The sequence below is a fragment of the Lactuca virosa genome, chromosome 7 (genome assembly GCF_052849685.1).
Source record: "Lactuca virosa cultivar CGN04683 chromosome 7, Lactuca_virosa_CGN04683_v6, whole genome shotgun sequence".
NCBI lineage: Eukaryota > Viridiplantae > Streptophyta > Magnoliopsida > Asterales > Asteraceae > Lactuca > Lactuca virosa.
The window spans coordinates 108,720,167-108,730,741 of record NC_136432.1 but is presented as its reverse complement, the minus strand read 5'-3'; the positions used below and the strand labels follow the sequence as shown (position 1 = coordinate 108,730,741).

Genomic DNA, 10,575 nt, shown 5'->3' with positions numbered 1-10,575 from the left:
GCTCGCCTCTCCATGATCAAGATTCAAGAACAAGGCCTTCCACCTATTTAAATCATAAGACAAGTAAAAATAATCAAAAACAAAAAAAGAGATTAATATTAATATTTAAATTTAAATAAATTAATGAGACTATTACCTTAAATAAATGCCTCAAAATTAATTGGGTTTTAAGCTCAATACGCATGTCTAAATACACCATACGGAGAATTAGAGATTGTGAACCACTGAACATACCATCCTCATTCCTCAGTTTCCTCATTCCTCAATTTTCCCCCGATCTCCATTTACGCCATTATCCACTGAACAACTACCGACCCTTTACCAACACAAATCAACAATTTTCCGTTCGGTCGGAAATGCGCGTTGGTAATATTTGATTTTCTTTTTTTATTTTTTAAGTAGTAGGGACAATTTGGTAAATATGAGAATGTTAAAGGGTGAGCTTCATCGAATCGTTGTGGGTTTGATTTTGCCCTAATCTCACTTTCCCTCTTCTCTATCTAATCACACGATACCTCAGGTTCCAGCATCCCCGATCTGCAATCAGTCGGCCATCCCTTCCGCCTCCAGCCGACCATTGCCTCCGCCAACGACGTCACCTCCGCATCACCGCCGGCAGCAAATCCCTCCAGCTCCTTCAAAGTCGTCGACGCAACATACTTTCTCCCTTCCACTGTCGGTCCGACATGCAACCGGCCACCTCTTAAACAAGTAAAGTTGCTCCTCTTTCTCACAGTGTGAACGAAGATCAACATCGCCTCTCTCTCTTGTCGCCGCAACCACCGTCGAAGTCGATGCTGCAGCTGGTGGACCTTACCATTGGATCCGATTTCATATTTTTTCTCCAAGTTTTGGTAAAAAAAACCGTAACTTATTTTTTCTATTACATCGATTGAGTTTTTAGGTTTAATTTGATAATTCGTATTGGTTAACGGTAATTAAAATTAGAATTGTGAATATTTGAACAATGTATCCATCAGCAAGTAACGTCCACTTTGATTTCTGGAATGAATTTTCATTTTGATTTGGAAGTTTTGTTTACCTACAGAAATCAAACCTTACGCTTTTCATGACTGGGAGATTAAGACATGTTGTGCTTGGTATAATCAACAAACTCATGTCCTCACCCACCACAGAAGAACAAGAATTCTATCTTCTTAACATAGTGATTCAGAGTTATGGTTATGATGTTGTAGCAGTTTTATTGTTTTTAGTTTTGTCTAAATTTGATTTTTCCATATATTGTTTGAAATGTTTTGAACATATTGACATCATCAAAGCCGAATTAGAAAATGCATGCCCTGGTGTAGTTTCTTGTGTTGATCTTCTTGTGGTGGCTGCTTATGAGAGTGTGATTCTAGTAACTAACCACATTCATCTCCCAATCATTTCCCTTTTCACCTTTTTCCTCTTCAAATCATTCAAGAACACATGAAACTTTAGGTTATTAACATCTAATTTCTTTTACAGGCTGGTGGACCATTTTATCCGGCTCACACAGGTAGAAAAGACAGCAGTCGATCTTTCTCTCACTCTCCTATGAGCTTCCTAGTCCCTTATATGATCTTTCTACAAACATTGAAAGATTTGCAACATGGGGTTCACTGATTAAGAAACAGTCACTCTTTTAGGTACACAAATCAATCATCTATTCTTCAGTTCTCTACTCTAGTTGCTTCAGTTCTTCTTAATCTATATAGTTTCATTACAGGTGCTCATAGTACTGGAATGATTCACTGCAAGTTCTTTGAAAAAAGACTATACAACTTTGGTGGAACAAATAAACCAGACCTATCAATGGATTCTGAATTTCTTGAATTATTAAGATCATTATGCAACAACTGATCCAATCACCATCAACATGACCATCACCATCACCTTCTTCATCAAAAACTAGAAGGTAGCAGGGAATGAAGATGGATTATGAAGGGAAAGGTTTAGGTTTTTGGAACTCTTTGACTTCTTCCGGATGCTTTTGTTCTAGTTTATAACCGTTGGATTCTACTTCTGCACCATGGTAGACTACACACTCTTTTTTATTAATTTATAGTATTATTTTTTTTAAACGGCTAACAACTTTTTTGGTTTAATATGCAGTTAACACTTAACAGTGATCACTGTGTACATATTTGTGAAGTTATGGTTTTAATATTTAATTTATTTATTTATTGAAACAGAATTGAAGTGGTTTTATTGTTAGTGGTGTGCATTGCATATGTATACAATGCAGGTGGTTTAGTAGGCTACATTCTTCTAAGTGTTAGCAGTTGGTTTATGGCCATTTCATGGCGTTTTGCTCCTTATTTGTTCAATCCATCTGGTTTCAAGTGGCAAAAGTGAGTTTCTTTTTTCTTTTTATAATTTATGACATCATCTTTATATTTTATACTTTTTTTTTTGTTTTCCATTTTTAGGACGGTAGAGGACTTCAGAGACCGGACAAATTAGCTCTTCTATAGAGGTGGAATTAGTGTTACAGGAGAAGAAAGTTGGGAAGCTTGGTGAGATGAAGAATTGGTACTACAATTTTTAAAAAATATCCTTGTTTTTCCATTTCCATGTATTTATATACAATTCTTAATTATTATAAAATGTGATTCTTTTGCAGTCTCATATTCGAAGAAGGGTTATGGAGACAATTTTGAGCCTACGGTTATTCATATTCTAGTATGGTGTTGTTTACAAATTGGATGTGCAAGATTCAAATACATCATTATCCGTAAGAATTTGAATTTCAAAATCTAGACAAGTCCCATCTTTTTCAAAGAGTTATATATGCTTTATTATAATCTTGTTTGTGTTTTAATAATCTTTTATCATGTTTTATAATTCAATAATTTTTACCCTACATCATATTCACATATAACACAAAAACAATTAACTACAAAAGTGGTCCCTTTGTAGAAAAGGTTTCAATTCTGGACTAAACACGATAAAAATCCAAAACGAAGGGACCACTTTTGTAAATTCATTAAAATTTATTCTATTTCTATAAACCAACCAAACATAACGAATCTTTCCATTCCTACAGGTGTACGGATTTTCATGGCTTGTGCTTGTAGCCCTCACAATCCTTTTCAATAGTTGACAGATGTTTCTAATGTTTCTTGGTTTTGAAGAAATTTTGCACAGGTAAAATGTAGCAGTGCCTACAATAACCTTCTCATGGCATGTTAGTTTTATATAATTTTCTTTTTAATTCTTATTGTGTTTTACTAAACTATTTCCATTTTACAGAGTGTTGAAGAAGCAGAGTGTGAAAGGGCATATGAGTCGGCTACTGATCTCTATGTGTCAATCTTTGATCGTACAAAGCCCACCCAAGTAAGTATGATTCATTATTTTCTTTGATTTTTATATAAACCAATGTACAAGCCTTTATAAAATCTTCTCTCAAATCACTATAGGTTGCAATGAGAGAAACACATGAAGAGGCTGTGCAAAAGGCGATGTCCTTTTTTAATGCCATTGCAGTGGGATTTGGTTCTGCTAGACAAAAATACGAAAAAAAAATTCATATGTTTTTGAAAAAGGCTTTTAAGGTAATTTTTTGTGCTTTACCTCATTTATAATATGTAACAGTCAAATTTCTTGTTTAATCATTCGTTCTTGTTTTTACTGGTTATATTGAAATATTGTAGGATCATAAAAAGAAAGACTTATGTCTCACACCAAATTGCCTTAGTTGAGACGCAACGCGGACAATATGAGGATATTCAACATAAAAATATAAGGATGGTCAACAAGAGAATGTGGAGTTTCAACAAAAAAATATGGATGTTCAAGCAAAGTTTGAACAACTTGCACAAGCTTTGAGTGAGTAGGTTAAAACTTTTATTAATCAATGATAGAATATTATGTATCGAATAACATTTTATATTTAATTAGTAGCCACTTTTGATTTTGAAATATGTATCTTTTGATATATTGGATATTCCTTTAGTTTCTATAGAAATACTCTTTTACTTGTGGATTTATATTAATTGCATTTTTATAAATTGATATAAATAGTCGAATTGAATAATTGAAATTTATTGAATAATTGTATGGAACAATTGCTACGGAATTAGTTATGGAAAAATTGCTATGGAATTTGCTACGGAAAAATTGCTATGGAATTTGCTACGGAAAAGTTGCTACGGAATTCGCTACGGAAAAGTTGCTACAGAATTGGCTATGGAAACATTGCAACGGAATTTGTTACGGAAAAATTGTTATGGATTTTGCTACGAAAATGCTATGGAACTCAATTTACAACGAAATATATGTCGTAGAAACTGTCATAGCAAAATTGCTATGAAATTAGAATTCTGTAGCTAAACAATTTGCTACAAGAAATAAAGTTACGGAGTCTAATTGAAAATTTGCAACAAATTTCGTAGTTATTCAGCTTTAGCTACGGAATTTTAGTTTTTGGCTACGGAATTTTCCATAGCTAAATAGAAATTTTCTTGTAGTGCTTGTTACGATCACTACAACTTTCTTCATAGATATCGGGTTTGTATAACATTTTATCTTTGAGCTTATTTTTATTATATCTTTACAAACAAGTATATAATCATAAAAAATCACATATTTCATATAATATTCAAGTAATTCATCTTTATTACTTTAAAATAAGTTACAATGGCTGACCTTGACTATTACATTATCGAATTAATGTTTAGCCTCGAAACACGGACGTTACGGATTTTGAGGTGACCACTACTCATTTTTATACTCCAATTAACATTTGTTTTAGTTATGTAAAGTGGGAAAAAGGGAGCAACTTCAATCGGTCGGGCGGACCAGGGCTGTAAGAACCCGAACAGGAGCCATAAGCATAATGCAACCCAATGAAGCGAATAAGGGTTTAAAGAAGCAAAAAAGCCCTAATTGAATCGGCAAGAGTGAGCAAGATAGAGGCTCGTAAACCCCCTCACCGATCGCCGTGCGACTGCTCCGTTGCAAGTGTGCTCCGCCCCTGCTTCATTTTCGCTTTTACCGTTATCGCTTGCCCCGGTGCCTATTTGGTGCTCTCTGCTGTGGGCGTCGTCTCCTCGTGTGACGACACAGGTTGGTTTGCCTTTACAAGTGTAATATTTCTGCACTAATAAGAATGTAATAAGTATTTATTCATGTTGTGATGTCAATATTCTTATCCAGTTGGATGTAATAGGAATTTATAAAAAAAAACTTGTGATTTTATTACAAAGAGTGGACCATTAGAACCATTACTTGTGTTTGTTTGATACTTTTTTCATTGGTTCTCAAATGAAATAAGCTTGTGTCATCAAGATGTGCCATTATTGATACATTTCAGTTTGGTGATATCTTCTTTTGGTTCTTATCAGGTGTTGAACAGTTGGATGCATGGTCAGCCCACAGGACTGAAACAACCAACTCCAATTTCATGGTGAGTGCTCGCATGCTTCAGTTGGACACTGTTTTTATTGTTTTTGTCACTCTTAGCCCCTTCGAATTGTCAAATATCTGCCTTTTTCATTCTTTGTTTTTTATATTTTGTTCAGGGAGAAGTGTGCTGGCACTGATTGGTCAATGGTTACCACAAATGATGGCAAAAGATACTTGGTCGGTGTTGTGTTACTTTCCTCTTGTTATATATGGATCTTATGAAGGATACTCATCATTTTACTTCTAAAGATTTCCTCTTTTGGTTTGAATGAAGAATAATAAGTTCCATATAGTAAGACTGGCTTTCTGGACCTGGGGAAGTAATTATGTTGTTTATCCAGTTTAGAGAAGCATGAACTTGGATGTTTTAAATTAACATGGAGGCTTTGTTTGCTTATAAATCTAAAATCGATATACTGGAACTCCAGTTCGCAAGGTATGCATGGATCATTATGTGGCCTTTCTAAGATCATCTTGTAAGTCTTTTATGAAGGTGGAAACAATGATGGGAACTCACACAGGTAACATAACTTGCATCATGCCTATATTGGTCAATTTACATGTTTCCACATATAAATGGTAACTCGTTTAAAAAACAGTGGGGAGACTGAAGGAACGAGTGAAGGAATTGATGGGAATACGACTGAGGTAAGAAACCTTTATGTCATCAGCTGTAGTTGAGAAGGCTAATTAGCCACAAATGATGGCTAAAACCAAGGTAAACTGAGATAGAGCTCTATTTTTAACTTTGTTTTACTAACTTTTCGTTTTTAAAACATCCTATATCTTATAAAAGTTTAATCTTTATCTGGTTGGTTGATCAGTTGAGCAGCTAGCAAATACCAATAGATGTGACTGAGCAAAGAAAAAAGCAAGAGACTGATGTATTGAATTTGAAAGAACAATCAATGTCAGTGCCAAATTCTACTAATGCAAATGCTACTAGTTTAACTGAAAAAGGATCTGGTCCTTTAAGCTGCTGTACACACAAGGTCTGTTTCTTTTTCTAGACTGAATAAACCGTTTGAATGAGTCTAAATGAACGATTTACCCTTACATTCCAAAAAAAACTATATTTATCAATTTTAACATGATAGCCTTCAAATTTCGAACGCATTGCAGAAGCCTTGAAATCTTGAACGCATTGCAGATTCAAGCAGGCAACAACGGTAAAAAAAATCTGTTTATTAAGCATGGATGTATTACTCTATTTCTATTTCTATTTCTAGTTCTAATTGCTGATTAGTTTTGTGAAATTCTCAAGCTTTTATCTTTCTGTTCTTGTTTTTCTTTTCAAGGGTTTTGGAAGCTGTTGAACTCTGTTTTCTTTATCTTTCTGATCATATACTTTCATTTTTTTCTATTTCAACAGTATGCTTTCAATATATTTATTATTAAGGAATTTCACTTTATAAAAACTACCTGAGTTATAGTACTTTCAATTTTTTTCTTATTATAGCATTGAAAATTACTTTGTATTTCGATAACATTGCCATAATTAGGTAGATTTTTTAAATGACAATGTTTTGACCTGATTGGCAACTAACTTTTTGACCCTTATTTTCTTAATCTCTTTTCAGGTGATTCTTTCAGTATAACTAACTGCTGCAGGGGTAATCATTGCTGCACTTGGAGATTTTTCTTTCGACTTGTTTGGATGTATCATGGCGCTTATTTCTGTCTTCCTCCAGGTGAGATTATGTGTTTAGGGTTTATGGAATTCTGTTATAATTTAATTATTGAGTAGAAATAGAAATGAGATTTATAATAATGGCACATGCACTATACAGACGATGTACCTAGTTTTGGTAGAGAGGTCTGGTGCAGAAGATGGGCTTTCATCGATTGAAATCATGTTTTACAACAGTCTTCTTTCCTTGCCATTCTTGGCGTTTCTCATAATAGTTACTGGAGAATTCCCAATTTCAATCTCATTATTATATGCAAAGGTCAGGATCTCCTGATGTGTGTATATTTAGTGTTATGAGAAGCCTTTAATTCTTGACATTAGTTGGTAAATAACCAAAAAGTTAATTAATAAGACCCTGGTTCTTTTTCCCCCATTAAGTGTTGTCTTGGATGAAGTGCTATATGATAAATGATGTTAAAAACATATTTGAAAAGGGAATAAGGGGAAACTTGTTAAACATTAGGACTTTATGAGAAACCCAGATTTCCCTGTTCTTTCTGCAACAAGTCAGAAAGAAACATTCATATATGGCTTATGAGATTAAATCATGTCTCAACAAAAGAAATATATTGCTAAAAATTCAACATTTGGAGGGGGGTATCGGTCTACAAAATTGCTATGAATGTTTAAAAATTAGCAATTTAATAAATGACTGCAACTCTAACAACAATATGTGCTTTCTAGCCAAAAACGAGTTTTTTGAACCGGTCAAAAATAATATAATGGTTTACTCGTTCCAGAAAATAGTTAATTTGACTAAATCGATAAAATGGTGAAATCACAAGTGGTTTTCTAAAATTTACCCATGTTGTTGATATTTTTATTCTACTAATTTGAGTTGTTCCTTTTCCATGTACAGAGTGCTTCCTTGTACTTTTGGGTGATGTTTGTTCTTTCCCTAGTGATGGCCATAATCTTAAACTACACCAAGTTTTTATGTACAATTGTCAATTATGCCCTTACTACAACCACTGTGGGGGACCTCAAGGGCGTCAGATCCACAGTAAGTCACCATACTCAAATCAAAGGCTTCAATTCAAAAAATAGCTTACATAATTATGTTGATTTGCTCACTAAAGCATCTCACTTTCATATCTTCCCATTACAACATTCCACTTTGAAAATTTTGCAATTTCATCCAGCAATATTTTTATTGCTATAATTTGGTAGGTTTTTCATAATACAATATATTAGTAAGCAAAAAATTGGGTAGAAATAGAATGTTATAATAAACATGTAAGTAAAAGTACATTGCTATTACTCTACCTATTCCTGGATTTAATTACATTGTTCCATGATTGGTTGGTTGGTTGGTTGGTTCAGACTCTTGGGTTCTTCTTACTAGGAGGAGTTCCAGTACACTTTCTGAATGTGAGTGGATTGGTGATCTACACTCTCGGTGGTTTGTGGTATTCGCTTGCCTTAGAGGTAACATGAAATACATTTACCTTTAGCAATGCTTTTCATTTATTATGTTCCAAATATAGAAATACACTTGTACTTTCATCATTAGATCAATTTAACCAGTAAACTATTATTATAAGTTGTTGTTTAACTTTATTTTGGAAATGTTTCAGCAAATGGCAACTGCATTACTTATACACTTTGGAAGAATAATGGGATATGGACAAGAGCCAAACCACTAAATGTTGACACTGCAAAAAAGCTTATACTGGTTTCACTATTTTATAATGGAAATGTGGCTTTTTCTTTGGCAAGCTTGAAAGGAGTCAACATTCCAATGTACATTGCTATAAAACGACTTACGCCCCTAGCTGTATTAATTGCTGTACTTTTTATAAAAAAGGGAAACAATCAAAATAGTCTATCATGTATATTTGTTATATGAATTTGTTGTTTATAAATATGACAAATAGCAACGTAATTTCTGATCATATACTTTCATTTTTTTTTTCTATTGAAACATTATGCTTTCAATCTTTTTATTATTAAGGAATTTTTGATCATGTACTTTCATTTTTTTCTATCTTTTTTCTACTGAGCTGTCAATGGAACAAATTGTTGGATTAGGTGTCTAAGCCATAACTATATTTGGTATGTACTTGATCCGGTTGTAGCATGGTACTTTTGGGTTGCCTTCACCAGAGCAACTTGATTGGATGTATAATGGAGAAAGAGGTTATTATGGTTTATTAATATATTATATGAATAATAATATTAAAGGAGAAATCATATTTGTTTAATTAATATTGGTCAAGAATTAATTTAGAATTAATTTTGTGGTAAAAAGATATTAATTAAACTTGGGGGACTGATATTTTAATTATAAGATAGTTGCAATATGGGCTATGGATCCCTTAAGGAAAGGAATGGACGATTTTATATGGGAGCCCATATAGAAATCATCCAAGCTAGGGTTTCTAGAACGATCTTGTGGGCTACTTAGGGCTTAAGCAACCTGATTAGGTCTTTGACTGAAACCCTAACTCTGCAGCTACATAAAGGACCCCAGGCTTCACAATTTCGGCTACCACTTGAACCCTAGAGATCATAGAGCCGATTTTAAGCTTTCCCCCTCTCTCCAAGATCATCCAATTGTTTTTGGTGTTTGTGATTCATTAGAGGCATCACATTTGAGGTGCTAGGTTTCTCAAAAGCTCAAGATCTTCAAGCAACAATCAAAGGTAACTTTCTAACTTGTTTATTAGATGTTAATTTCATTTTGTTGTATGCTAGATTAGGGTTTCCAAGTCTTGAACAATTATTGCATGTACAAATAGAAAAACTAGATCCAAGCATTAGGGTTTGCATGAACACCATAGGAATGTTGTTTTGCTCATAACCCAACAGTGGTATCAGAGCCTAGATCGTTTCTCTTTTGTATTTGATGCATAGCTAATTTGTTCAAGCTCAAAAATCGAAAAATTATGCCACTGACTGATGGACTCGTCGAGTCACCAAATGAACTCGACGAGTCAGGGCTACTCGACGAGTCTTGTTCTATGACTCGGCGAGTCGGCTCATCTGGTGGCTGAAATTTCGGGATTTTGACAAAAATTGAATTGGGATAATTACCAAAAACGTATTTGACTCATAAAACTCGATTTTTTCAATATGGTATTGATTATCCTAATTCAATTGAAGGATAATTGTCATAAATAAGATAATTACTTGTTTTATAAGACAAAATTGATTATTTGTATTTTTGATTTGAGTTATCTGATAAAGAAAATAGATTAGGTCAAATTATTTGATAAATATCAATAATATGATTAATTAATTATTTTTCAAATTTGATCTAAAAGATGTTTTGAAAAAGTTTCAAAACTTGCCCTCAAATTTTGGAATTTAAATTTTTGATTAAAAGGTTAATTTTGAAATATTTAAATTCTAAACCCTAGAATTTTACAAGTTTAAAATTCAACCCATATACTATTATATTATTACAAGATTAATAATTATATTTATGTATAAGATTAAGCGTCCTACCGTTAGTAGGCCTCATTCACGAAGCCGATCTATAAGGGGGG

At 33.4% G+C, this 10,575-nt stretch overlaps 1 protein-coding gene and 1 long non-coding RNA gene across 6 annotated transcripts; both read left to right on the top strand.

The window, feature by feature from the left end:
* Window positions 1-449: 449 nt before the first annotated feature.
* LOC145125599 (uncharacterized) lies at window positions 450-3,977 on the top strand. Of its 3 annotated transcripts, none has more exons than XR_013716071.1 (10): window positions 450-854; window positions 1,471-1,631; window positions 1,712-2,017; window positions 2,178-2,336; window positions 2,415-2,517; window positions 2,609-2,719; window positions 3,032-3,132; window positions 3,238-3,324; window positions 3,408-3,542; window positions 3,642-3,977. It is a non-coding gene; the product is annotated as an uncharacterized LOC145125599 (long non-coding RNA). The 3 variants fall into 3 exon arrangements; XR_013716072.1 differs by having other exon boundaries at window positions 2,098-2,336; window positions 2,415-2,501; XR_013716070.1 differs by having other exon boundaries at window positions 2,098-2,336.
* Window positions 3,978-4,772: 795 nt separating this feature from the next.
* Window positions 4,773-8,979, top strand: LOC145125857 (UDP-galactose/UDP-glucose transporter 7-like). Of its 3 annotated transcripts, XM_079061256.1 has the most exons (11): window positions 4,776-5,055; window positions 5,334-5,395; window positions 5,511-5,915; window positions 5,994-6,112; window positions 6,219-6,386; window positions 6,517-6,563; window positions 6,975-7,085; window positions 7,185-7,343; window positions 7,944-8,087; window positions 8,408-8,512; window positions 8,662-8,979. In XM_079061256.1, exons 7-11 carry the CDS (start codon window positions 7,059-7,061, stop codon window positions 8,728-8,730), a joined length of 504 nt encoding a protein of 167 aa, XP_078917382.1. In that variant the 5' UTR covers window positions 4,776-5,055; window positions 5,334-5,395; window positions 5,511-5,915; window positions 5,994-6,112; window positions 6,219-6,386; window positions 6,517-6,563; window positions 6,975-7,058; the 3' UTR covers window positions 8,731-8,979. The 3 variants fall into 3 exon arrangements, with proteins under 3 accessions (XP_078917383.1, XP_078917382.1, XP_078917381.1); XM_079061257.1 differs by lacking the exon at window positions 7,185-7,343 and having other exon boundaries at window positions 4,773-5,055; window positions 6,219-6,563; window positions 8,430-8,512; XM_079061255.1 differs by lacking the exon at window positions 7,185-7,343 and having other exon boundaries at window positions 6,219-6,563.
* Window positions 8,980-10,575: the final 1,596 nt, after the last annotated feature.

Bases quoted from the DNA above. Each gene is read 5' to 3' on its own strand.
- LOC145125857 (XM_079061255.1), top strand. From the start codon at position 6,485: ATGATAGCCTTCAAATTTCGAACGCATTGCAGAAGCCTTGAAATCTTG. The intron at 8,088-8,407 runs GTAAGTCACCAT...TGGTTGGTTCAG, and splicing joins TCAAGGGCGTCAGATCCACA to ACTCTTGGGTTCTTCTTACT. The intron at 8,513-8,661 runs GTAACATGAAAT...GAAATGTTTCAG, and splicing joins GGTATTCGCTTGCCTTAGAG to CAAATGGCAACTGCATTACT.